The sequence below is a fragment of the Oryzias melastigma genome, linkage group LG14 (genome assembly GCF_002922805.2).
Source record: "Oryzias melastigma strain HK-1 linkage group LG14, ASM292280v2, whole genome shotgun sequence".
In the NCBI taxonomy this organism is placed as follows: Eukaryota; Metazoa; Chordata; class Actinopteri; order Beloniformes; family Adrianichthyidae; genus Oryzias; species Oryzias melastigma.
This window is the reverse complement of record NC_050525.1, coordinates 18,340,634-18,367,032: the sequence shown is the minus strand read 5'-3', so window position 1 is coordinate 18,367,032 and position 26,399 is coordinate 18,340,634. Positions and strand designations below refer to the sequence as shown.

Genomic DNA, 26,399 nt, shown 5'->3' with positions numbered 1-26,399 from the left:
CCATACATTTCGAAGATTCTGTATGGTTTTCTTGTAGCTGTTTCTTAAACTATGAAAGCTGGTCTGACTTTTTTTCCATTTTGAGGGATGAATGAAAATTTTTGAAACCATTAACAAATTATTTATAATTTGTGACTCCTTCATGCTGATCCCAAATGTGATGTTTTCCAAAGTGAGATTGAGTTGTAGCTGGAGGCGAGGAAAGGGCCAGTTTACAAAGTCTGTCCAGAAAGTCTTTGTGTATGAACTATAGTAGAACAAGTGTTCAGTGGTTTCAGTCTCTGTGTCACAGAAAGCACAATCATTACATTCAACACCAAATCTCACTCTGAGCATTCCACTGGATATACATTCTTCAAAATCTTTAAATGAATTTGTTCTACTTTTGAAGCAACAGTGAATTTTAAATAGTTACTTTTCAATTTTTTTTTATTTTTATTTATTTATTTTTTTTTTAGTTTTCTATCTAATAATCACATTTAAGGACAAACAGTGGTCCCTCCACTTTATCAAATAAACATCTGGAGACACAAAACCAAACACTGTTCTTATTTGGTTAAGAAGGATTCGATCCATTTTACTTTTAATGCACCATTTAGTACTTTAAAATCAATTGCCTGCGGGCCGCCATCTTTGTAGTCTTGTACAATTTCTGATTATTTCATGAGCACAATTTTTCCAAATGTAGTTAAAATGTAGACGTGTTTTAATGGTTGTATGGCAATGGAATATACATCTCGCTATTCCATTTTTGTTAAACATGTTCTTCCAAATACTGCTAAATCTCTTTGTGACCAAGAGTAGTTTGGATTTACTCGTCTCCTCGTGCTCTGGTGTGATGTGCGCAGGTGTGAACTGCAGCCCCACCACAATACCGGAAGTCGCTTTTGTTGTTTTATAGTCAGACCGGAAGTTCTGGGTTTTCCGCTGCTAGCTGACTTCACAACCACAAAAAGTCACTGGCTGAGTAACGGGAACCGTAAGCGAGCAAACGGCACGAGCCCCGTCCGCAGCGGTGTACCGGTGGCTCCAGCGTATCCCTCCGCGGCGGTGACGGAGACTGTACCGGCCGCCGGACGGATATAAGAGGGCGGCTGGCTCTCTTTGATGGGTCTCCGGCTCAGAAATGATCGCTTCACTTTCCAGAGGAAGTGCGCTGGATGAGGTTCTGCACGGGAGCTCCAGCGAGGTAACTCGACCCGAACTCCACGTCGAACTTTTCTGCTCCACTTTAGAGATAATTGTGCATTTTGAGTGTTTATTAAAACAAAATATGATGCTTAAATATGTTTCATTGCAGCAAGAATTACTCAGTTAAATGCAACCTTGTAGTTTAACTTTATGGAATCCCAATTACTTCAGAGCTGTAGAGTCAAATTTTCCGACCACCTAATGAGTGCATTTAAAAAAGCAGCATAAAAAGGGCAAGTCCTCTGTTTGGAAAACGTGCTTCTTCTCAGACAGGTATCCAGGACAACGAGTTTGTCACGTGACAAACCGGTAAAGGTGTCGTAAACCCGGAGACAGCAGAGAATGTGGGCAGAGTCCAGAAAAAGGGGTCCAAAAGGGGACTGCTGAGCTGTGCTCAACTCAGAACAGCACCCTGGGACAATGGACCCCCCCTTCCCGCCCCTGCTCCCCACATCAGAAACAAAGGCTCTGTTTGTCTGAGCATCATCAGGCTCCAGATGGGCCTAAGCCTCATTTGGCGCCCCCCAAAAAACGCTCATGTGGATCCTGATTTCTCCCTAATCCCTGCATCCGGCAAGCGGTCCCTAAACTTTTCATGACCTCTCGCTGAGCGCCGCCTCCGTGTTTGTCTGACCTCTCTACCTTGCAGCAACAACTGGTGGCGTACGTGTCCTGGGTGAACGCTCAGCTGAGGAAGCGACCGGGCCTGAAACCCATCAAGGATCTGAGGCGGGATCTGCAGGATGGAGTGGTTCTGGTCCAGCTTATAGAGATAGTTGGTAAATCAATTCACGTGGTTTCACAAGATTTCTCAATAGATCAAACATTCCTCCTATGTTGGGGTTTTATAAATATAATATGCAACACTTTGTTTTTTTTAATTGCAAAATATCCTGATCTGCTTGTTTACATTCACTATAAATGATGTTTCACCAAATAAACACCATAATTAGAACAGAAATCACTGTGTTGTAGCAGCAAAGCCCAAACAGAAAAGCCCTGTTACTGATTAGTGTCGGTCTCTCTCAGCTGTTCCGGTCCAGCTGCCCAGAAACCCTCATGTTTGTCTCCTTTCCTTTTTTTTGGATCAGCTGGTGTGGTGCTGGATGGCGTCTTCGTTTCTCCGCAAAGCAGAGAGGAAAGCAGGAAGAATGTGGAGGAAGTCCTGCATTTCATTTCCTCCAGACACATACACATGCCTCACATATCCGCTAAAGGTAAATCACAAATACTTTGGGGGGGGAAATGGATTTCTGAGTATTTTTTTTAATTCAAGTTGAATTGGGAGCAGACAAAAAAATTAACACATCTTGTTAAGCAGAAAACGTCTTCCTCGTTTGACCTGCCGTCTGGCTCAAAACTGGTTAGCTCCAATATTGGTCGCCATTTTTGTTGCCTCGTTAATCTTAGGTTGGGGTGTGAAGAGCTGTAAGCTAGCAAGAGAGCATGTAAACAGAGAACTCTCAGCAACAAGGAGTGAAAGAGGGGTTGCTCTGCACTAACAACTCAGAGGTGAATTTCTAATTACCTCCTGCAGAAACTATGTCCTAGAAAATTATAGTTTTATTTGTTATTATCTTAACTAAATAGTGTATAATCATAATTAAAACACCACTGGGAACGGTTTCACTATTGATCAAGAGATGGTTGGAGTGGCACTTTGAAATTGAATGGGTGTGCTCTTACAACATTCAAGTTTCAGAACCAGTTCCAACAGACGAGTTGGCACTTGGAAATTACAAAGCTGCTGTTTGATCATTAACTTTCTAAATTTCAGATTAAAATCATAAAACTTTTCTGTCTTTTTTATTTTTTAATCACACAAGTGCATGCTTGGAATCTTGGAATTTTATTTGTTTGTTTTGAAAAAAAAAAAGAATATGAATCTATTACATTACGAGAAGACAAACAAATGAAAAAGGAAATACTTTTTTGTTTGCTGGAATGTAAAATCCAGCAACGTTCTAATTAATTTAAATACCATAAAGAAAAAAACACATCAGAACATGTTGTCCTGACCTCTTTTTATCTACTTTAGAATTGTTCCCAGTGGTATCTAATTACGATTGTTTTTAGCCAAAATTTAAATCCTGTTATTTTCTAGGACATAGTTTCTGCAGAGCTGCAGGAGTTCATCAAACATTCTCCTCTGAGTTGTGGGCGAGACTGTTGGTGTGCAGCATCCCCACCCCAATTCCCCTCCCCGTTGTTGAGTCCACGGCAGGGAGCTTGTGACCTGTCTGCTCCTGATTCACAACAATTTTAATACATAAATACTTAAGATTAATTTTCTTAACATATGTCCTCCATCATCATAAAAATGCTCTGAGAACATGTTAAAACAAAAACACAGTTTTCATCTGTTGGGGTCTTCAGAGTACTTTAATTTTAATTTGTGACATTTGAGAGTCCATTTTGACCTTGAGACTTAAGACCTGAAACTTGACTTGTGACTAAAAACTTCCGACTTGACCTGGATTTGCAACAAATTGCAAGAAAAGGAATTAAAATGAACCCAAGTGACCTTCATCCTGCTGCTTTTAGCCTCAAAGTTAGCAAAATGGCTCCATTGCTAGTTAGCATTGTGACACTGAAGGAATATTTCTGCTGAAATAGTCTGACGTAATTTCCTGTTTCTTGTTTGGTCAAAACCACTACGGCTTAGCAAAAAACAGGAGTTGGGTTTAAGCAAAAGAAAGATGAAAACGTAAGAGTGTAAGCAAGTGTTAGAGTTAGCAAACTAATTTAGCCACAGATTAGCAACCTAGCTAAAGTACACTGGAACTATTCATTTATTATAGAGAAATATGTTTATTTATATTTTTCATGTCAAAGTAAAGCTTTTTAAGGTCACAAGATAATATATTAAATGTTTTATTTGAGTCTGAGGTGCATTCATTGTAAGTTAGCGCTAACTACTCTTGAGAGGCTAATATAAGTTTTTTTGTTGTTATCTGTATGATTTGTTGACTCAGTGACAACAGTAATGGTTTTGTTTTCTCGTGAATGGAAGTGAGCTCTGTCTTTCATGGATTTATTGAATACTGTATTCTCTTACTCTGATCTTCCCAGATGTCCTTGAAGGGAACCTGAAGTCTGTAATGAGGATCGTTCTGGCGCTGGCGGCCCACTTCAAGCCCTCCGCCAATCAAAGGGCCGCTTCAGGAAGTGGGAGGGGCTTGGTAAAATCTAGTTCTGGCCACAACCCTCACTCCACCGTCGCACTGGCTCAAGGCGCCGCGGCTGCGCTGGTGTCGGCCCGGCTTGACGCATCACTTCCCATAAGGGCCACAAGAATTCACGGGTATGCAAACAGTTTACTTTAAAATCATTCACCTTTCTTTTAAATCCCAAACTTCAGAGTGAGTTAGTTTAACAGCTACAGTTGTCTTTTAGTTCAGAGACTAAATAAAGAATTAAGCATTTGTCTAAACAAACGGGTTCATTGGTGACATCTGGTTTAGCTGACAGATCAGCAGCTTCTCATCTTTGGTGCCCTCTAGTGGACACTTTACATCATTACCCATCACTTCCTGCCTGGAGTTTAAACCCTTTCCTTTATCTCTGACCCATCTTTCAGAGGCCTCGGGTCAACTAAGGATGCCAGCGTGTGTGTTCGAGCTCTGGTTGAGCAGTATGAGCGAGGAGCAGCCGATGAGCAGGACCCCGCTCAGTCCAGCAGGTAATTTCCCTGCAGAAGCCAGGAGATCCCAGTTTCTCTGTGCTAAAGCTCCTTGTTTGTAGGATGATTGTGGTTTGTGTAGAGCAACTATCCAGCAAGCTCACAAAAAATAATACTGATGCCTGAGCTCTTTGAGATGTTAACGTCCTGATTTGCACTTGATATCTGTCTGTACATCTGTTGGTCACAGCTGTAAAAATAACTACATTTTACACATTAGATATTCCACCCGAATGGTACAAATGAAGCCTTGTGAAGAAGATTGGTTTGTTTTGTGGACTTATCACTTATTTTACTGCAGTGTGGAACATTTTTTTTAAATAGCTACACTGCAAAACTGAGGAGAATACCAACAAACAAACAAACAAAATATCTATTTACATCTCTGTCAGTGACTTTCCTTCTTTTGTCCAAAGATTCTTAGAATAAACAGTTTTTTGTCCCAGATTAGAAAAAGTCTGTCTAAAGATTGATGGCTTGATAACTATGGGGAATTTAAATGTTTCAATTTATTTAAAAAAATGACATGAACTTTAAAATATTATATGTTAAGAATAAAAAAGAGAAAAAAAAACAATAAATGTCCATTATTGGTTCAATTTGATTGATTATATGAATTTGTGCCACAATTTAGTAATACCAATGTCCTCCAGCAGGGGTCAGAATATTTGTGTGTAGAATTCAGACTAAATCCTAACATGAAGTAACTGGGATGGAAATTTCAAAAAAATAAAAAAAAATCTCTGCCTAAAGCTGAATAATGGATCGAATATTTAATTAAAAAATAAAGATTTAGCAAATATATTATTATATGGAGCATTAGAGTATAAATATTTATGGTTTTTGAGCTTTAAACTTCCTTTAAATGACTTTTTCAACTTTCCTTCTTGCTATTTATTTAGATTAGTCTCTTTGAATATTCCACCTCACTATTTCTCACTGTCTGCTCTGTTATGTTTGTGTGAAATGTGCTTAAATCTATTTTCTGCTCACTAATCAAACAGTAAAAAACATTCATTGCCTTTTTTTAGTGGGTTTGTACCCCAGTGCCTGACTGAGCACATGACTTTACTCCAAGCGTTGTCCTGTTTTATGGGAGAGCTGTGAAAACAGAAGTGGAAACGATCCTTGTTTTTCAGTCACATGTTTTGCTGCTTTTAGCCTTTTGCTGACGACACGTGTCGATTGGTTCGCGTCGAGTCGTTTGGTGATGCCGTTGGTTGTCGGTGGGACGTTTTGCAGGAGGAGGATGTGTAAGCCGCAGCAACGCAGAGGAAATCTCTGTCTGCGTCCTGGGTCGGCATGGTAACCGTCTGACAGCTTAAGGGTGAGGGGTGGAGTCTGTCAGCAGACGGAGAAACGATCATGGGTTTGTTGAGCTGCTGATGCTGCAGATGCACAGCAGGACGCAGGATTGACGAATGTTCTGTCCAGACCAAACTACCTGAAGACCACAATGGGGGGGGCACAGGTTAAATGGTAAGATGAACCACTCCAGGTTTTTATGTTTTTTTTTTTTCTTATAAATTTATGTTGTTTTTATGTTTTGATAAAAACATCTGTCATAGCAGCTGTTTGGACTCTACAATGTTATGAGGCGATTATTTTATATTTACTCACATTGAAATCACTATTTAGGAGTGATTCCGTGTTAAAAACATTTCTTGAAGTTAAGTTATTAAGTAAAGGACTTTAGATTGAAGATAGTTTGTCACATTGATGACTATAGACTTTTATATTATGGATAATTAAGGTAGAACTTTTTCAAACATTACCAAAATGTGGACAACACGAGGTGAAAAGAAGACAAAAATACATAAAAACAGTAAAAAATGAGACTTTTATCTTGTGGAAAAATATCAGAGAAAGGCAGAACCAATGTATAAAAATCAGTTTTTTCTATATTAGTCACATCAATAACTGTTTTTGTTGTTCGTTATCAGCCTTCCTTAGTAGTGGTTGTTTTCACTCACAGTTTTTCATTTAATTAAAGTTTAAATCAACATTTTTAACAGATTTTATGTTACATTCTATCTGTTTCAGCAGATTTTAACCGCTCATTCAAACATGTCGATTGTTTTTGTGTATTTTGGTATTATAATGTAAATTTTCTTCAGTGCGTTAAATCCTTGTCTTATCATCCAATTTAAGAACATGAATTATTTGAATCTGTATATAAATAATTAATGGAGAGAATTTTAGATACTGTTGTTGCCTATTGAGCCCAAATCATGATCTTCTCACAAAAAATACAAAACTATTGGAGTTTCTTTAAAAAAAAAACGAAGAAAAGAAAAGCATAGAAAATCATGGAAAACAGGCAGAAGAGAATTACTTTTTTTTTTTTTTTTACTTTGAAATGAATTACTGCTTTGTTTTAGAATCAACCATCTCGATAATCATGGTGGGTTTTTTGTGTTGTTGTTTAAGACTTTAAGTCCTAATGTTTTCTTTTGACATCTTTCAGACAACTTTTAGTTTTCTGCTTTAACTGTGTTGTTATAAACTTTAACATGATGCAGACTTACTGAAGGCTATCAAGTCTGACCTGCAGATTTTGGCTTTTTTTTTTGTAACAATTTCCCTGCTTAAAATCCGTCTCCAATCGCCTTTTGACCTATTTTAATAGAATTATTTCCTAATAGTCTATTAATGATGATGTTGAGGCTGTTTAGCCAAAATCAATAAATCTGTTGTTTTAAGGACATAGTTTCTGCAGAGCGGTAGTAGTTAGACATTCACCTCTGACTTGTAGGCAGGGCCATCATCCGTCTGTTAACGCTCTTTCACTGCAGCCCCTCACACCCCCAACCTAACATTAGGGGTGCAACAAAAATGGAGAGCAGATACAGAGTCAGATGAGGAAAACAAAAACGTACATGGTTCTATTTGTTGACAAGTGGATGAGTCTGAATGAATGAGAAAAATGTCACAAGAACATGTCAAAAACACAATTTTTAGCAGAAGGGAGGCACTTTGTTTTTGTCGAGCTTCACATGATCAAACACAGCAGTGTTTAGCTAGAGGAGAGAAAAAGGAGGATTTCTTGCAGACGTTGTGTTGTTTTGTTTTCACACTCAGCATTGATCAACTGTTCTTTCAAAATAAAGGGCTAATTGTACTTCCTGTTGGGGGAGCTGGTTATGTAAAGAAGTAAAAGTGCCGTTCAGTACAGTGAAGTGTGGAGTTCAGATCAGGAGATGGAGGGAACAAAAGTGTTGTTGTGTTGAACATCCATAAAGTTGTTTGTCTGCTGCTGTGTGCACGCCGCGCTCTCTGCACACGTGTCCTCCAGACGCTGCAGTCACGCCCTCACGTGAAGATCAAAGTGTTGGAGGTTCTCCCTCAAAGGTTCTAGAAAATCTGGATGTTTAACCGTGTGTTCTCTGTGCTTCTGGAGCCTCAGCTCTCCGAGTCCTCTGACCTCCCTGAAGCCGTGCGGCGCGTCCGGCGTCCAGCAGCCCGAGTGCAGCGGTACGTCCACGAGGAAACGCCTTATTGGCATCTAAAGACCAGCAGGTGACTCTTTCCTGTGTGTCTCTGTGTGCAGCCGAGTCGCCTCGGGCTGTGCAGGAGTCGGAGTGGGAGACCTCCCTGAGCGATTCACTGGAGAAGGAGGTGCAGGAGGCGCGGAGCATGGTGTCCTCTCTGCAGGTAGGAACATCGCTTAGTGAGACATTTTTCATGATGCATTACAATTATTTTGAGATATTTTTCTACTTTATTCACAAAAGTATCTCATATGCTCCAAGGTTTAATGGGGAAAAAAAGGAATTGCAATAAAACCTTTTTTTTCCCTCTCAGCTGACCAGATCTAAAAACTAGACGATTTATTTTTACTCCCACTTAAAAGCCTTCGTTATAAGGAGCAGATCTTGTGACAAGTCGGTTAGTTTTTGGCTCCAATTCTGCATTTGTGCTTCTGTTTTCTGTCTAATGTTTTGGAAACTAAAGAACTTTCAGTTCAAGCGCTTCTGAAGTAAAAGTTTGCATTTACTCCTTTTTCCTGAAGCTGAGGCTTCATACAGACACCGGTGAACGCTTCAGCGCGCCACAGGGTCCTTCCAGTCCAAACCTCCATCATGTGGTTCTCTCTTTGCTCCTGCAGGCTCTGCTGCTGCGCGGCGCGCTGCCCGAGGAGGAGCACGATGCAGCTGTGGAGCCAGGAAACCCCGAACAACATCTGGTGATTTTTACGTCCTGCAGCAGTCCTGGACTGCAAGGACTGTTTCTGACTGATTCTTCTTTCTTACTGCACCTTTGAGCAAAAAATGTCACTTCCACCAGATGCTCAAAAACTTTCCAAAATTTGCTCACACCTAGTACCCTGTGACAGTGAAATTTAGTTATAGTGAGCCACAAGCCCTCCTCAAAATCAATGACATCACAGTGGGAGGAGACATAGAAAAAATGATTGGGGCCGAAATCTCTTATGTGGTTACAAAAAATTCCAAAACATACATATCAGGGATATCAAAAAAGTTTTGAAATTATTATGGGATGACCAAAGGACCTAAGGCTTGGCGGCTGTTTTGTGTCAGTGTGAAAATTGGCGATTACAGGAACGGAAAACTTGGCCAAAACAGAATTTTTGTTGACCTTTGACCTCAGAAATGGGTCCCCATCTTAAATTCTTTTTTAAAAATCACCTTTAGTACCAGTTACAAATATAAACTATCAAACTATCGCCTCTTAACTCCTCAATCATCATTGGGAAGCTATTTGGGAAAAATGGTTAACCAAAAACCTCAGTTGCTAAGGAAATCTAAAAATGTACTTTTGGCAATTCTTCTAAAAAATACACCCACCTGTTCATCACCCCCAGGCGACCACAAAATATAATTGTTGCTATGGAGACAACCCAACAGGAAAGTGGCTATTTTGAATAAAAGTTGAATGAATTTGTTACATGCAGTTGTTACCAGGTTGGCTGTTTCAGAGGGCGAGAGTGAGGGGGGTGCAGCAGCCGCTCAGCCAATAAGGACGGGTCAAAAGAGGCGCACTGGGCGGGGGTAGTGTCTGCAGGCCATGTAACATTGCTCACAACTTTCATTTTTTTTTTTTTTTTTTTGCTCGGTTCTTTTATTCATGACCGCCCTGATCACATTGCTTTCTCACCATCTGAGTGTGCGTCTTCCATGGTATCAATTTCCCTTTATCCTCCCTACATTGTGGCTCTCACACAACTTCTCTCTCTCTTTTTTTTTTTTTTTGTCCCAGGTCGTCGTTCGTAGCCGTTTGGATCAGAGCATGGAGGAGGTCCGAGAGCTGAAGGTAAACGTTCCAAACTTCAAAAAAAGTTACACAAATCGAGTGTTTGGAAATGACGCTTGGCTCGTTTGCTTGTTGTAGAGGGAGCTGATGCGCTGTAAGCAGGAGGTGCGAAACCTGCAGGCGGTCAAGGTAGGACGTCTTGTGTCCTCACGTTTCCTGATGTCACGATGAAGCTGAAGCTCTGTGCGTGTTTGCTGGCATGCAGGACGCCCAGCAGCAGAGGCTGTGCACTCAGGAGGCGTCGATCCTGCAGATGAAGCAGGAGCTCCTCAGAGCCAGTATGATGAAGGAGGAACTCGGCAACCAAAATGTACCAAGAAAAGTCCTTGAGTTTGTGTTCTTTCAGCTCACTGTGTTCAGTCGGGTCCTTTGTGTTGTAATTTAACACCGGTGTTCTCCGCTGCAGGCAGAGCTGCAGTGGAAGCTGGAGGAGAGCAACAGGCTGTGGGGCGACTGCAAGGTAATAGCTCTGTTTTCTTCTGGTCCTGTGAGTTTGGTTTAATAATGTGATTATGTTTCTGTCTGCTGGGGGGCAGAAGGACATCGCGCAGAAAGACAAACTGCTTCAGCAGCTCAAACAGAAGCTGGAAGAAAGCAGAAAGTTGCAGGTGCGTTTTCCCTAAAGAGCAAAGTTCATAGTCTTATTTACGAGTCTTGACGAGCAGCTGCGCTCGGTTTAACAGACGGAGTTGCAGAGACAGTTGGAACATAAAGGTGGCGTTCTGCAGGAGCTGATGTGTGGAAACCTCCAGAAGGTACAGGTGTTTGCAGGTGTGAAAACACGGATCTGTGACACGCAGCTCACGTTTTCCTTCTCCTTTTGTCAGATCCCAACCAACCCAGAAAACAACGGATATTCTCTCTGTGGAAGCTCCACTCAGGTGTCAGGCGTAAGTGTGGCTCCAACTGAGAACCTCTGTAGAGCTTTGAAATCCACTTTCATGTATGAAGAGAAGAGTATTTCATGGAAGGAAAAGAAGCCTGTTGGACCCAGTGTCAATGATTGTATAAGAGAACTGGACTGAGTGACTCCTCCCCCCTCACAGTCTAAACAGGAAGTACCTGCTGGTTTCAAGAAGCCAAAATCCCTTATAGAGAAATAAACAGCTGTTGTTCAGTCATTATATTTGTTAGAAGAACCATTCTTGCTCTGATTCCTTTTTTTATATGTTCTTGCTAATCCTATTTTTGTTCCTGTAGTGCAGGTTATTCTTGTTATAAACGGACCAATCAGATGTCTCAATAAAAGCATGTGGTCTCATGTTGAACATTTGGACAGATTCTCTTGGCCCCACCTTCAAGTTATGGGGGTGTGACTTTCTAACAAGCTCACTCCTAGTGGTTACCATAGCAACATTGACTCAGGACTGCTTACGGACAATTTCTGGTTTTAACATATCTGCGTCCACATTGTGTAAATGTGACAGAATTGACTTCATTTGGTTGAAGCCAGAAATAAGCCACTTTCTGTGGGTAACATCGCACTCACTCGGTCCAGTTCTCATTAACAGTCAATGGGTTTTTTAGGGGTGTGGTCTAATGGGTAGCCCCGCCTCCTATGCTGTTGGATGCTTTTCCTTTTCTGAGTGGTTGCTCACTTCCATCCCGCTCTGTTCCAAAGTACATTAAATGCACCAGGATGTTGATTTTAGATTAAAAAAAATTAGAATTGAAAGATACTTTGACCTTCGACATAGTTAAATAATAAATCATTTAAGTTGCATGATGGGTTCTGATGGGATCTTCTTATTTAAAAAAACCCACCTCTGCTCTACAACTGGGAAGGGAAGTGGGGGTGGGGTTTACTCCACATCAACAGTCCTGCCCACAATTCAGGCAAATTTCTTAAAAACTACTGCTGCTCTGCAGAAATTGTGTCTTGGAAAACTTTTTTTTTGCCAAGAAAATGTCATAATCCTCATTAGAAAACCACTGGGAACACTTTGAAAATAGATCAAAAGATGATCAGAGTGTGTCTTTTAATACAGTTTGAGTCTCAGGATAAAGTTTCTTCTGTTATTCACTGTACCTTAATTTAAAAAAGCGCCTGTGACTCCTCCTGCAGGCAGAGGAGGTCCAGCTGCTGCAGGACGCTCTGAGGAGTCTGAGGAACACGTTTTTGGACCACGACCCTCAGCAGCACACCCTGGACACTCTGGAGCAGGGCATCGTGTCACTCATGGACCGACTGCACGCTCTGCACACGCACGGGGTACGCACCAGCTGAACATATCAACCAGACTTCAGGATTAGTATCTTTTGTCGAAGTGGAACAGCCGTTAGCTTTGGGTTGTGTGGAGGGTGATGTGTTCGAGTAGCTCTCAACTTCCTCGTCAATCTCTGCAGGGAAGAGGGAAGTCTCCAAGACGGAAGGATCAACACACAGACTCCGACTTATGGCCTTCCACGAGTAAAGAGCGCCAACGACACGTGTTCAGGTGTAACCCACAGACTAACCCAATAGTGTTGATGCTCATTTCAGAAAGTTTCAAGTCCCACAACGGCTCAACGTCCTCAACGAAAATCCTTTATTTTACCGGGAAGTCCCTGACTCCTTCAATGATCAACATACCCAAGAGGTTGGTGTTCGAGATATTTCATCTTTTTGTTATCCAAGTGAAACGAGCCACGCCCTGCTCATCAGATTGGGCGAGGTGACTCTCAGGGATGTTAAGGCAGCTGTGGATCGAGAAGGAAACTACCGGTACCACTTTAAAGCTTTGGACCCAGAGTTTGGCACCGTGAAAGAGGAGGTAAAGGAGATTCACCTGGTGATGAGTTTTAATTATTTTTATTATTATTTTAATGAAGATGTGTTTGTGTGCAGGTGTTCAACGATGCAGCGCTTGTTCCAGGGTGGGAGGGGAAAATAGTAGCGTGGCTGGAGGAGGAGCGAGGGGAGGACAGGTAAGCAGAGGCTCTCCACGTCTCTCTGGTTGGTCAGTTCATCACTTCTTCTTCTTCTTCTTCTCTCAGGCCTTCATAGTTTCAGGCTGAAGGACACACTCCCACGATTCCTGAGCCAAAGCACATCCGAGGACCCCAAAACGGACTCCAGAGAGATTCCATGTGCTTTTCTACACAAGTGCCTTCATGACCCGAGCTCTAAACCCCAGCAGTGTTCCGAGTTAGCCTTTAACGAATGTTGAACCTTGTTTGTGGACATCACTGCTGCATCCGGGATCTTTTCAGGAAGCAGCATTTTTATTTTTTAAACTGAAGTGTTATTTCTTATTCCAGAACAAAAGAAAACTTTTCATTTTTTTTAAACGGTGTCTATAATGGAATGTTCTGTTAAATGAGAGTCAAATGGATAACTGTGGTCTCTATACGTCCATCTGCAGAACTTCAGTTTGTCTGTGAAGGGAAGAGAATCTTCTGCTTGTTTGTTGAAATACTGCACTTTTTTTTCTTATTTTTGTGTAAAAACTCCAAACTTCTATTTTCGTGGTATTTTTATGACTGGATTATATATAAGGTTGTTTTTATGTTGGAGGTTTGTGTTTCAGAGCAGTTTAAAGTGTGGATGTTTGCATGTGTGTATATATTTGTGGATGGATTATTTCTCCTGCTCTGTTGGAGTCCCGCCGCTGTAGACCAGTGAGTTTCAGCGACCAGCTGGCAGCAAGGCCTTCTGCTGGTTTCTGGTTTGTATTTTTATTTAAGAACTATCTGTACTGTGTGTTTACGAAAAATAATACACAGCTACTTTTGTTAGATATTTTCAAATAAATTTGTCCTTTTTTTATGTCTGTTTTCTTTTTTATGATGAGCTGTCAAACTACATTTTTATGAAGGTTTAACCACAAATTACTAAACTTGAAAGGTTTCCCAATTCTATTTGATCTCCAGATTGAGGGCGCATCCAATTCAATTTTATTTATTTAGCCTAATATCACAAAACAATTGCCTCATTGGGCTTCAATCTGAAAACTCTCCCGAAGGGGAGTGGAAAAGAGAAACAACATATGAATCCCACTGCACCAAAAAGAAGCACAGAGGACTAAATTAAATAAATAATAGAGGAGAGGTAAGTAAAGGAGAATATAAAACAGAACCCCAGCGCATCATATTTTTCCCAGTTTCTAACTTCAGCAGCCTACTAGCAAACTAATTTTGTTGAGTCTTAATTCAAACATGTTAATAGTAAGATTCAAGCGATATGGCACATATAGCTGGTGCAGATCCACAGAAATGGCAAAATTTGTTTTAAATGATTTAATGTTCACATACAAGCTGATATATACTTCAGAAATGTATATTTGTTAAATTCCAGTACACAAACATTTTGTTTAATTCAAAAGTTGTGTATTTTTAAATCAAATTTGTAACTTAATTGTGTAGGATCCATTCTGACTAAATCAAATCAGGGGCTGAGGAAAAGTAGTACACTTGAAGTACAAGTATACTAGTATAGACCATGAACGTATTGTGTAGGAAGTACACCAACTAAATACTTCTTCAGGATAAATTGGAATTTTATGTTTACAAAATATATAAAGTATATAAAAACTTGATGACAATCTCCATTTTTTTTAACTGCCTGCTATAAATATTCCTGAAGAAACTTCATAATCTGTTTTTTATTCATTTAAATTAATATATGATTCATTTAGTAATTATTTTATGTAATTTAGAGTATTTATAGTAAGATCAATATTAGTTTAATAACGTTTCTTGTTTTACATCTTATAGCCTTACTAAAAAGATATTTTACACCTTTTAACCTTACTAAAAAGATATTTAGCACCTCACAAAGACATGATAGTAGACATGGATAATGGGTTACATGTCTGCAATGCTTTTTTTTTTTTCAACCCCCCAGTACTTAAACCAGTGTGTTTGTGTGAGGGAATCAAAAAAGGTTAATTTGCCCAAGAGTGATAATGAGGTTATACTGCTACCGTGTGGCCACTTTTGGGATTGCAATAAGTTAATTTGAAATTTAACATATTTTAGTGTTTTGAAAATGTATCGTTTGTAAAATATTTTTTCTTTATTTCTCCCTATTTTTTTTCTTGTTTTTTATTTTATATTCATAATTATTGAAACGTTTTTTTTTTTTTTTTTTTAAATCGAAATTAGAACCAGCAGCGTTTACGACACCTCCAGCGCACTGACGGCAACCCTTGGAGGAGAGCCGTAAAGTGTCGTGTGAGGAGGTCATTAGAAAACGGGGAAGGTCTCTTCTCTTCCGTGGTCTCGGGCAGTTTTGTTTTGGTTCCGTGTGGCCTCCGTTTCGAGTCGACATGCTGCGTTTGTTGCTGCGGCTCCGGCCGTGTGCTCGCGCCGGGCCCCGGGTCCTCCCGGCACGGCCTGTCGCGCTCGGCTCTCGTCCCAGATCCAGCGGTGAGAGGCGGCTACACGGCGGAGCCGGGTCACGAACGTCGGCCTTGGGCTCGGTGTACAGTCACAGAGCCGGCCTGCTACGGTCTTCCCAACTGGTGGGTTCCAGCCCGAACATACGGTTCTACAGTCTGCCGCCCCACAGTAAGGTAAGGCTTCGAACCGAACGTCAGGGTCACGCGGCTCCGGTGTTCACCGTAGCTACTGGTTCAGCCCAGCTGGGTGAAGGTGAACTGCTCCCAACCTGCAGATTTTTTAAAATCCTTTATAAATCAAAGTGTTTACAGTTCGGCCTCTAAATGCAATTTAGTTTCTGTTACATCACGACTCAGATCCAGGAAATAGACGGTGGTCCTGCACTGCAGTGATTTTAGGTTATCAATTAAAAATCAACATTTATAATTGAAAATAATAATAATCAACATGTTAAAAAAGCTGATCACAATTATACTTTTTGTCTAATATCAGAACCAAAAAACTAAATTATGAACAATAACATCAAATCCACAGCAGTTTTCCACCATTGCAACTTCTTGTGTCTTTATTAAGTTTATTGTTAGCAAAAAAAAACTTTTCTAATTTTATATAATGAAAGCCAAACTTTAAAACTGGAAATTAGATCAAATTATCAAGGTATTTTCAGATTATCAAACAGGTGTTTTAATGGGAAGCAGTCGGTAGTAATATATATTTTAGATTCAGTTTTTCCATATTTTTTAGTAGAACTTGGTCTCTAAAATATAAATCTAAAAGCATCTTTGTGTTCCATAAAGCTGAAGGACCTTGTCTCGGTCTCTGAGATAAAAATATCTTTTCAGGATCTTCTCTCCATCCTCAGATTCATTGTGGATGTTTGGATGCTTCTTGTATTTTTAGCTGTCTTCCGCTTGTTGATCTCTGTGACTTTCATTAAGTCCACAGATGTGTTGAAATCATTTGTGTTTGCTCATCAGAGTGGGATGATGTGGTGTGATGGACAGTAAGCCATGCCCAGTGGTTTTGTTTATTTTAGCTCTTCGTCCGTGGAGGTTGTTCCAGCCGTCTTCGCTGAGCACTTTGGGTTTGTTTTGGTTTTTGCAGGTGGAGCTTCCTGCTCTGTCACCCACCATGCAGACCGGGACCATCGCCCGCTGGGAGAAGAAGGAGGGGGACAAGATCAGCGAGGGCGACCTTATAGCCGAGGTCTGAAGGTCGCACAATATTTCATAAATTCAGTTTAATTTTTTTAAATCATGAAACGGTCATCTCTGTTTCCGTAGGTGGAGACGGACAAAGCCACAGTAGGTTTTGAGATGCTGGAGGAGTGCTACCTGGCAAAGATCCTGGTTCCCGAAGGCACCAGAGACGTCAACGTTGGATCGGTGATCTGCATAACCGTGGACAAGTCAGTGGTTCTCACGCAGGTTTGGTTGCAGCTGAAACTCCTGCTGGAATAAAAATCATATCCGTCTTTCGTCTCAGCCCAGACCTAATCGCAGCCTTTAAGGACGTGACATTGGACTCTATCAAATCCACTGGCGCTGCTCCTTCCCCTGCAGCCTCGGCTCCACCCCCTTCTCCTGCAACCGCTGCTGCTCCGCCCCCTGCAGCTCCGGGCAGTTCCTACCCGCCACACATGAAGGTAGGCGTGCTCCTGCAGCAAATACCAGCAGATGTGGTGGAAGTTTGATTACAATCGCAGCTGTAGGTTTTTTCCTTCAGGGTGTGGTTGTGATGTTTACCTGCAGAACTGGCTTATAATGAAGCATCTTATAGGGATGCAACAGTAAATGTATCAGAAACACGATTTCCTTTTGCAGATTGAACACATTTTCTGGCCCAAAGGACAGGAGTGTTTTTGAACTATTGTGTTGTGCTGTTTTCAGATTGCACTTCCGGCTCTTTCTCCCACCATGACGATGGGCACGGTGCAGCGCTGGGAGAAGAAGGTCGGCGAGAAGCTCAGTGAAGGAGATCTTCTGGCAGAGATTGAAACTGACAAAGCCACCATCGGTAAACCCAAGTGGGCTCTTGCTGCAGACGGAACAGCGTGACCCAAACAGACCTGACACTCTGTGTGTTTGTCTGCAGGATTCGAGGTTCAAGAAGAAGGATATTTAGCTAAAATCTTGGTCCCGGAGGGAACTCGGGACGTTCCTCTGGGACAGACGCTCTGCATCATAGTAGAAAAAGAAAGCGACATCGGTGCCTTTAAGGATTATATCGAGACCGGTGTGGCAGAGGTCTCCATGCCCCCACCACCTCCAGCTCCTGCAGCGGTGAGACAAAAATGAAGAAAACGACCCTCTTTTAGTAAAATATGGCCCTTTATTAATTTTTGTTTTGGTGCTTCCCCTATAGACTGCATCTCCTGCAGCTGCTACACCAACTCCTGTAGCCGCAGCTCCTGCAGCGCCCAGGAAAGGGCGTGTGTTCGCCAGTCCACTTGCCAAAAAACTGGCAGCTGAGAAGGGCATCAACTTGGCACAGGTCAGCGGTAGGTGACCAAAACACAACGCATGTGCACAAATTTTCAGGGAAAGAATTAGCCCCTCTGATTAAAAATAAAAAACTATAAATAAATACATGCATGTTAGCAGGTGACACGCGTATGCATGTATACGTACATGCATACAGATGTTTATGCTCACATCAATGCATATATGCGTATGGGGCAGTGGTGGTTCAAGTGGTTGAGCAGGTCGACCAATGATTGAATGGTCAGCGGTTTGATCGCTGTGTACTGGCAGCCACACCTAGAGATTGAGAACTGAATGAATAATGGCACGATGTTCATTCATACATATGTGCATACGTGTATGTGCACATGTATGGACATGGAAGTCATATAGAAAAACAATATTTCTGGTTCCTGTTCAGGCTCTGGACCTGATGGACGTGTCACTCGGAAAGACATTGAAAGCTTCGTTCCTCCAAAGGCTGCACCCGTGAGTAAAGTCACAGATTCCTTTATTTTTGTTTTTATTTTATCATGAAAATAAACCATATTTTTTCTAATAAACGATTTTTATCCTTCATTATGCCAAACGACTGGTTCTTACGGGCAGGCAGCAGCTGCTGCTCCCTCTCCAGCGGCTGCAGCTCCTCCTTCACCTGCTGCTCCGCCCGCTGCTCCAGCTGGCACCTTCACAGACTTTCCCATCAGCAACATCCGCAAGGTGAGCGCCCCGCACGGCTTTCTCCTCTCTGCCAGCAGGAGTCCAAAACGTTTCACCAGGACTTTAAAGTGTAAACCAGAGTGCACGTTTATGCATCTCACCCCCCTTACAGGTCATCGCTCAGAGGTTGATGCAGTCCAAGCAGACCATCCCCCACTATTACCTGTCTGTAGACGTCAACATGGACCAAGTACTGGAGCTTCGAAAGGAGCTGAATGAGGCGAGTTTGTGATGCTGTTCCACCTCTGAACATGTGATGTTTTGGCTCAAACTAATGCGCCGCTTCTGCTTTTGCAGGAGGTGAAAGCCCAGAACATCAAGCTGAGTGTGAACGACTTTATTATCAAAGCCAGCGCACTGGCTTGCCTCAAAGTCCCAGAATGCAACTCCTCCTGGATGGACACAGTCATTCGCCAGTGAGTAGGAAAACAAACCGCTTGTGTTGCTTTGTTTCAGGAAGTGTGTAGCTAGGTTCAGCAAAAGGTGAAAGTCTTTAATAATTTTATATTAAATAAAAATATTTAAGTCATAAATTATTAGTTGTAGAAATATTTTTTTTTCCATAAAAAAGTTGGAATGGGAAATCCATGGTACATTTCCATAGCAACCAAATTATTAATGAGGTCATGCCAGCCTTTATTTTGAAGTGCACTTTTATCTGGGAGCCAGCAGAGGGCGCTCAGAGCACGTCCGGCTCAGCACAGGCCGGACACGTGTGCTGTGTGACCGGCGCCCGTCAGTATTGACAGTTAGAGATTATTTCCAGGAATCATGTGGTGGACGTGAGCGTGGCAGTGAGCACAGCCAACGGTCTCATCACGCCAATCGTGTTCAACGCCCACATCAAAGGCCTGGCTGCTATCGGCGCCGACGTGGCGGCTCTGGCTGCCAAAGCCAGGGAGGGGAAGCTGCAGCCTCATGAGTTCCAGGTAAATCTCTTGTGAATCCGTTTTGTGCGGTAACGCATGAACGTCGAATGCATGATCTGGTTTTTCTTTCTTCAGGGAGGAACGTTCACCATTTCAAATTTAGGGATGTTTGGAATCAAGAACTTCTCCGCGATCATCAACCCCCCCCAGGCCTGTATCCTGGCAGTTGGAGGCTCGGAGAAACGGCTGCTGCCCGCCGACAATGAGAAAGGGTCAGTGTGACGCCAGGGCGGCACTTCACCGATCTGTACCGGCAGCTAAAAGGACGTACGCTCTGATTTTTGCAGGTTTGACGTGGCCAACATGATGTCCGTCACGCTGAGCTGCGACCACCGGGTGGTGGACGGGGCGGTGGGCGCCCAGTGGCTGGCGGAGTTCCGGAAGTTCCTGGAGAAACCCGTCACCATGCTGTTGTGATGAGCTGGCAGACGCTGCTGCGCAGGACGAACGCCTTTAGGTCACTCCCAGTTACCCCGAAGAGGCAGAGGCGACATCACTCCACCCACCCGTCTGTCCATCTGTCCCTCCTTTCTATTTATTGTGGCCCCCCCTCATCTCAAACCAGAATTAGCTTTAATTTATCTAAAAATGGGGAGCGGCTTCATCTGCAACTGATCAAAGGGAAGTGTTTATCCAGAGGCGTCTTTGTGTGTCTGTGTGTTTCTGCACAACAATCTGTGTGAAGAGGAAGTGCAGTTTATCTTTTTAAAAGCTTTAGGAAACGTAAAGATGTGCAGACCCACACACACACACCTGACCATTCAGCTGAAATCCCTGGTTTACAGTATTCTTTACTGTTCTGTATATTTATGTACATCAGGTAAAAAAATCTAAATACTATTTCCTCTTGAAAATAAACCTCTCACTGTAGTTTTTCTTTTATTAGTTTCTGAAATACTCTTAAAGCTGAAACGCACAAAGTGCTAGTTTTTATTTGAATAAATTGGGGGGATTTCAACCTGGTGCCATTGGTATGTGAAGCTCAGAACACGCAGAACCATACGAAGGTGGTTCACAATTAAAATACAGAACTGTTGTTTGGAAACTCTTCTATGTACATCTTCCAGACAATAAAAGGAAACTCCCTCAAACTTGTCTGGAGATGCTGCTGTTGTTGCCTTTTTTTTTTTTTTTTTAAACGTTCTTCATTCTCTACAGAGCCCTGGACGTGACATAAAACAAAGAAAAATGCATTGATCCCTCAAACCTATACAATTTGTCCACAAAATAATTATTTGTTTTCAAATTTTAGCATTTTGTGGACACAAATTAACTTTGAATTAGCATTTGCTGGGTACAAAAATTGAAATTTTGTTGGCAGTAGTGGGAATTCAACATACTAAAATGCTAATTTGTGTCAAAATTCAATTACACCAACAGTATCGAGTGCACAAAAGGCCAATCTGCCCAAGAAAAACACTATTTGTGTGCACAAAATGCTAATGAAATGCTATTTCTGCCCAGAAAATGCTAATGTGTGCCCACAAAAGGTTTATGTGTGGCCACTAAAGATTTATTTGTGCACACAAAATGCATAAAAATATATTTTTGTGTTCACAAAATGGTGAGTGGCACACACAATATACCGATTGTGTCAACAAAACGCTGCTTGTGTCTACAAAAGGCTCATTGTAACCCAAAGAAATGAGAATTTGTTCACACAATATACTAATAGTGACACAAAATGCCAATTAAAATGCTAATTTGTGTGCACAATATATAAATGGTGCCCACATAATCCTAATTTGTGCTCACAAAATGCTAATTTGTGGCCACAAATGCAACTTTAGGTGCACAAAATACTAATTTATGTGCACCAAATTTCCAATTGTGCCCTCAAAATACAAATAATATGCTTATCTGTGTCTACAAAACGCTAACAAAGTGAACCACATCACACACTTCTGTTGTTTTTCAATTGCACAGTCACCGTGGATCCTTATGGGTTGATTTGTCATGTTCATGGCTCCGTATTTGCCACATCAGACATGAAAGAACTGCAACGAGGAGCTTTGCCCAGTGACTGGAAAAGTAAAGGAAAGCAGCTGCATCTTCTAGGAGCTGAAGGTCGAACGCCACATGATGCTTCACTGCATCTCCTGAGTTTCCCATTTCCCTTATTTTTTAACAAACTGGAGCAGTCTGCTGCAGAGTAAGATTGTGCTATCACACAAAGCTCCTTAAATCTGACAGGTTGGCTTGTAATTTCACCTCCTTGTGGCACAGCTGCAGCAGCATTAGCACTTGGGTTTGTTGTCAGCTCTTCAGGCAGAGAAACATTTTATGTAAATCCATCAAAAGAGCTTCAACTCTGGGTTGTTGAGCCCACAGGTCATGAGAGCAGGATGCTATCATCGTCACCCTGTGATTTTTTTTTTTCTGCCGGTGTCACAGACTGTGCTTTGAACCTCCCTCCTCTCTAGTGACAGCTGCAGAAAATCCTGGGCTTATTCTTTTTTTGAACGGCAGCTTTGGGATTCCTTTGGACGATGAGTGGAGCGTTTGGACCAAAACCGAATCCCTCTGAGTCATCCTTTTTACCATCTGTGTGTCTGCACGTCCATGCTTTTGGAAAAACTCAAAACACTGAGCCAAATAATGACCATTTATGTCAACTGAAATTCTGCCGATTGTGAGGTATCCAGGCAGACAAACAGAACAGAGGGGGGAGAAACGAGGAGGAGGGACTGGTGGCATCGCTCAATAGATTCCTCATGCATGCCTGGTTTTTCCGGCCAGCTTTAGTCGGGCTTCCTCTGGACGATGGCCTCCTCTGCAGCGTGGATGCTGTGGATTCTGTCTGCGGCTTTCACCTCTCCGGAGAACGGTGAGTCTTCCTGACCACTGCTTTGGAGCAACTGCTAATATTGTCATTTAGATCCAAAATTTAGAAAGAAAAAAAAATAACTTGGAGATGATCACATATTTTGGTCAGGAAAGTTGAACTTTGGCGAGAAGTGTGAGGAAGTGTCACTTTTGAGTGCATTTAAACAGCAGCTTTCATGGAGATGTGTGCCGCTTTAAGCTTCAAAGAGCCTCTGAGCTGCACAGACATGCTGGTGATGCGTTCAGGAACCAGCTCCTCCCAGAGAACAGGCCTCGTTGTTCCACTCCCTCCAATTGCTTTGCCTCAACCCTCAAAGATGTCAAGTGTAATTAACCACTAACACGCTCAGCCCCCACCCCAGCACAAAGGGCCGGGGGGAGTAGGGGTTGATGATTACTGTAATGGAGGCGAGTGTTTACAAAAAAACTGAGCTGAAAGTTTGGATGATCTCTTCTGCTTTGGGGGCTTTCAGCTGCACTCCGGGTCTTGGTGAGGGAGTCCAGCCTGGAGGTGGTCAGAGGGGATGTTGTTATCCTCCCCTGCTCCTTCTTCACCTCCTCCCACCTCTCCAGACTCAACATCATCTGGACCATGGCTCCTCTCTCCAGTCCAGACAGTCCCGTACAGGTGAGACTCGCAGAGCCGAGTCGGTATAACAGAGAGAGCAGATGAGCTGAACGTTTCTTCTTCTCAATCACATCTAGGTGATCGTGTTTGACCACGGCCAGGTGATCGAGAACCCCTCCCTCATAAGCAGGGTGGCTTTTGCAGGTGCTAAACTAGGAAGCAGCATGCATGCTTTTATTGTGGTAAGTACAAGATTCTCCTACCTTATTCCTACCTGCTGATGACAGGTCTTCCTGTGAGTGCGGACATCTTCCTCAACGACACTCGAGTGTCGGACGCTGGAGTCTACAGATGCATGGTGAACAACCCCCCCGAGGCTGCAGATCCCGGCATAGGAGAGCTGGTGCTGAATGTTCTGGGTGAGTGTCTTAGATCATCAAAAGTGAAAGTTGTCAGAGCAGAGATTCAGCGTTAGGCCGTGTTGCAGAGCCGCCCTCGTTGCCCGTCTGCCAGTGGGATGGAGATCTGGAGCTGGGAGGCAGCGTCAGGCTGTCCTGCTCGGTGGCAGAGGGGGTCCCCGCTCCGGATATCCGCTGGGCCAAGGTGGACCCCGAGGAAATCCCACTTCCTGTCAACAGGGAGGGTCAGTGTATAGAAAACCTGACTTTAAAACTCCTTATGTACCTTTTGTTTTTTGAAAAATTGTGTTGAAATTGTGGAGTTTTAGAAACCTGAAGTGTCCTTGTTGGACTTCCATGTCTCTCTGTGGTTCAGGGGAATTTTCCGGCTCAGTGCGGATTGTGAACGTGTCCTCTCAGATGTCGGGTCTGTACCGATGCTCGGCCTCCAACGTCCTTGGAACGGAGAACTGCTACATCAACCTGTCCATCTACAGCAGTGAGGGTCCACACTTAGCTTTTGCCCTCCCCCCCGGGGAGAAGTTCACATCTGTTGTTCCCGCAGCTCCAGACGGTCCCTCCGGCCTCCTGCAGGCCGTCCTGCTGACGCTGGCCATGAGCCTGCTGCTGCTGGCTCTGCTGATGCTCATCCTGTGGCTTCATCGCACCGGACAGGACGGAAGACGGCGAGGGAGGAAAGCGGAAGAGGAGGGGTGTTATAATGAAATACGGTACACCCCCTCACTGATGAAACGCTCCTTTGTCTGATTCCTCACTGTAAAAAAAATGTAATCCTGAGTTCTTGTATGTCTGGAAATGTGTCACTGACTAGTTATTTTGAAATAAACAATCAACTTCTGACTGTTGTGCTTTTAATGCTGAAAAGATCAGAGGACTTCAACGTGAAGTAGCACAAAAACATCACATCTATCTGTTAGAACGTTCAAGTTTAACAGTTTAGAAATCAACCAGGTCAGGTCAGGGAAGGACTGGAAAGAAATGTAGAAAAGCTCTCTGGAATGAGAGTAGAGATTTATTTGTGATGCAGGAAAATGTGTATGAAGTTAGTCCATAGTTTTTGGCGGTTAAGCTTTGGACCAATGTCGTCTTGCAGGCGAAGGATAAACTCAGATCATAAATAAATAAGCCCCAGAGCCTTAACGCTGATGGGGATTAAAGATCAGACCAAAGCTTTATTCCTGGTGAAGAACAGAACTGAGATTCTAGAGCGGAGGTGGGCAAATTTTGAGTTCATGGGCCTCATAAGGTTGTAAAATTTGACAGAAGCGCTGGACCATGAGCAGATGCGTCTTGTTAATCTACCTCTTTAAGAAAAAAAAAAGAAAAGAAAAAAAAAACATAATATCTGCGACCATGTGGCCTTTGAATAATCAAAAAATATGACTTTTTGACTGAAACAACACAAATTTTACACATCACATGAATGTAAAGCACAAAGGTTTTTTTTAGTGCACCACCAACACGTAGACACCATAATTACAGGGAAATCAAAAACAGTAATAAGGATTGTCAATATAATTTATTCCAGTTTGATGTGCCAGGTGAAAATTTTCAACGGGCCGGAGTTTGCCCACCCCTGTTCTGGAGCCAAATGTGACTCTGATTTTGAATTAAAATGCTAACAAATTGGATAATTAATGAGTTCATAGTTTTGGTTAGTTTGTTTTTCAAATTGTCAATATTAGATTTTTAACATAACAGGTAACTAAGCAGAATGATGGTAAAATCTATAATCTATTGTGGTTTATTACTAGAAATCACATATTCATATCTTCTGTTCCACGACAGTGTCTAGTTGTTGTTCAAAGAAAAAGTTCTTAAAGTACAAAACTGCAGATTCTTTAAATGTAAAAAAGTATAAGATTGTTGTCATTGTTGATAATTGTGGTGAGATATCAGTGTCTTCACATAGAGGAGTATCATTATTCATTGATGTTTAACTAAAGACAAACTAAGAAAATGTGTTATTTCAAAATGGTGGCCCTTCCTAGGACTCAGTACCCATGAAGTACCTCAGGTTCAAAAAGGTTTGTGAGCCCTGGTGTATGTGCTGCTGTCAAAAGTAAATAAGTTAAAATTGTTAAATGTAGAAATATATTATAAATCAAAAATTGCAATCATTTAAAATCTAAATTTTATAAATAAGTAGCTTTGTGGTCACACAAAGAAATACAATTTTATTTTTAAAAAGTTTAAAAGTTTCTGTAGCTCTAGTCAATGATTTTTTGCCATTTAAGGTTGCAGGTCCTTTAGAAAATAGCTAGAAACCATAGTTCATGAATTTATAGGTGAGAAAAACGATCGACGTCTTAGAATCCAAATGAATGCTTAATGTACGCAGAGCCCCAAATTACCCGGATGTACGTTCGATCGTCCTTACTAGATTGCGCCAAAACTCAACACAACCGCAGACACAAGAAAATAAACTAAAACAAAACAATAATCGACAATAGTAACGATGAATGGAAAGAAAAATTTACTTAAAAATAGGTTTTGTTCTTTAAATTACTGCAAATTCAGTTTTTTCTTTGACAACGCGCGCTTCTTACCGAGTCGCCATCTTGTTCGACGCCCTACATAAAACTCCGATAGACTTTTGTTTACACCACGTCGCTGTTCTTCTAAAAACATAAAAACTCACATTTTCGTCTCAAACTTGCTGTAGCAATTTGACTCCATCACTAATGTTTAAAGCCCGACCACAAATTCAGGTACTTCAGTACAAAATTTTGGCCAGGTAAACGACCGTCTGTCTTGTAGGGTGACTGTTTGGACCGTACCAGTTTCTTGTTAAAAGGAGGATCCTCATGTCATGGTTAATTCTAGATTTAAAAAAAAAAAACAGAAACAAATTAATTTATTTAAATAAAATGAATACTAAGGGAAATTTCATTTCAATATTCACTTTTAATAATTATTATTTTATCTTTGTTTTCCTATAAAGTTTTTTTTAAGCATCGATTTAATTGCAAAGCCATGTTTTTTTTGTTTTTTTTTTTTGGTCCA

At 41.8% G+C, this 26,399-nt stretch overlaps 3 protein-coding genes and 1 long non-coding RNA gene across 10 annotated transcripts; 3 read left to right on the top strand and 1 right to left on the bottom strand.

Annotated features, from left to right (window-relative positions):
- Nucleotides 1–4: 4 nt before the first annotated feature.
- On the top strand, nt 5–13,895 carry LOC112142746 (dixin). Of its 3 annotated transcripts, none has more exons than XM_024266306.2 (21): nt 5–1,189; nt 1,841–1,970; nt 2,283–2,408; nt 4,264–4,495; nt 4,772–4,873; nt 8,280–8,347; nt 8,424–8,527; nt 8,982–9,059; nt 10,094–10,147; nt 10,226–10,276; nt 10,353–10,457; nt 10,554–10,607; nt 10,684–10,755; nt 10,831–10,902; nt 10,975–11,037; nt 12,213–12,359; nt 12,494–12,557; nt 12,630–12,726; nt 12,792–12,900; nt 12,975–13,054; nt 13,124–13,895. In XM_024266306.2, the coding sequence occupies exons 1-21, from the start codon at nt 1,127–1,129 to the stop codon at nt 13,131–13,133; spliced, it is 1,881 nt and encodes a 626-aa protein (XP_024122074.1). In that variant the 5' UTR covers nt 5–1,126; the 3' UTR covers nt 13,134–13,895. The 3 variants fall into 3 exon arrangements, with proteins under 3 accessions (XP_024122074.1, XP_024122073.1, XP_024122071.1); XM_024266305.2 differs by having other exon boundaries at nt 8,274–8,347; nt 10,687–10,755; XM_024266303.2 differs by having other exon boundaries at nt 8,274–8,347.
- Nucleotides 13,551–26,337, bottom strand: LOC112142749. 5 transcript variants are annotated; one of them, XR_004949095.1, is made up of 4 exons: nt 25,943–26,337; nt 23,706–24,147; nt 23,238–23,602; nt 13,551–16,917 (listed from the first exon to the last, which is right to left on the bottom strand). It is a non-coding gene; the product is annotated as an uncharacterized LOC112142749 (long non-coding RNA). The 5 variants fall into 5 exon arrangements; XR_004949097.1 differs by having other exon boundaries at nt 23,706–24,029; XR_004949096.1 differs by having other exon boundaries at nt 26,035–26,337.
- dlat (dihydrolipoamide S-acetyltransferase (E2 component of pyruvate dehydrogenase complex)) lies at nt 15,271–20,681 on the top strand. The gene is made up of 14 exons (XM_024266302.2): nt 15,271–15,642; nt 16,574–16,675; nt 16,753–16,877; nt 16,955–17,114; nt 17,359–17,485; nt 17,564–17,751; nt 17,834–17,969; nt 18,353–18,420; nt 18,541–18,651; nt 18,764–18,871; nt 18,949–19,067; nt 19,418–19,580; nt 19,656–19,792; nt 19,868–20,681. Exons 1-14 carry the CDS (start codon nt 15,397–15,399, stop codon nt 19,995–19,997), a joined length of 1,920 nt encoding a protein of 639 aa, XP_024122070.1. The 5' UTR covers nt 15,271–15,396; the 3' UTR covers nt 19,998–20,681.
- zgc:165604 (uncharacterized protein LOC792578 homolog) lies at nt 21,683–24,730 on the top strand. Its single transcript, XM_024266308.2, has 7 exons — nt 21,683–22,407; nt 22,880–23,034; nt 23,112–23,178; nt 23,262–23,393; nt 23,462–23,617; nt 23,749–23,871; nt 23,938–24,730. The coding sequence occupies exons 1-7, from the start codon at nt 22,344–22,346 to the stop codon at nt 24,138–24,140; spliced, it is 900 nt and encodes a 299-aa protein (XP_024122076.1). The 5' UTR covers nt 21,683–22,343; the 3' UTR covers nt 24,141–24,730.
- Nucleotides 26,338–26,399: the final 62 nt, after the last annotated feature.

What these genes read in the sequence shown, in the direction of transcription:
- LOC112142746 (XM_024266303.2), top strand. Translation starts at nt 1,127, where the DNA reads ATGATCGCTTCACTTTCCAGAGGAAGTGCGCTGGATGAGGTTCTGCAC. An exon ending in GCCTCACATATCCGCTAAAG is followed by an intron (nt 2,409 to 4,263) that starts GTAAATCACAAA and finishes TGATCTTCCCAG; the next exon opens with ATGTCCTTGAAGGGAACCTG. An exon ending in GGCTGTGGGGCGACTGCAAG is followed by an intron (nt 10,608 to 10,683) that starts GTAATAGCTCTG and finishes GCTGGGGGGCAG; the next exon opens with AAGGACATCGCGCAGAAAGA.
- dlat (XM_024266302.2), top strand. Translation starts at nt 15,397, where the DNA reads ATGCTGCGTTTGTTGCTGCGGCTCCGGCCGTGTGCTCGCGCCGGGCCC. An exon ending in AACTGACAAAGCCACCATCG is followed by an intron (nt 17,486 to 17,563) that starts GTAAACCCAAGT and finishes GTTTGTCTGCAG; the next exon opens with GATTCGAGGTTCAAGAAGAA. An exon ending in CCCGCCGACAATGAGAAAGG is followed by an intron (nt 19,793 to 19,867) that starts GTCAGTGTGACG and finishes TGATTTTTGCAG; the next exon opens with GTTTGACGTGGCCAACATGA.
- zgc:165604 (XM_024266308.2), top strand. Translation starts at nt 22,344, where the DNA reads ATGGCCTCCTCTGCAGCGTGGATGCTGTGGATTCTGTCTGCGGCTTTC. An exon ending in TTTCACCTCTCCGGAGAACG is followed by an intron (nt 22,408 to 22,879) that starts GTGAGTCTTCCT and finishes GGGGGCTTTCAG; the next exon opens with CTGCACTCCGGGTCTTGGTG. An exon ending in AAGCAGGGTGGCTTTTGCAG is followed by an intron (nt 23,179 to 23,261) that starts GTGCTAAACTAG and finishes TGCTGATGACAG; the next exon opens with GTCTTCCTGTGAGTGCGGAC.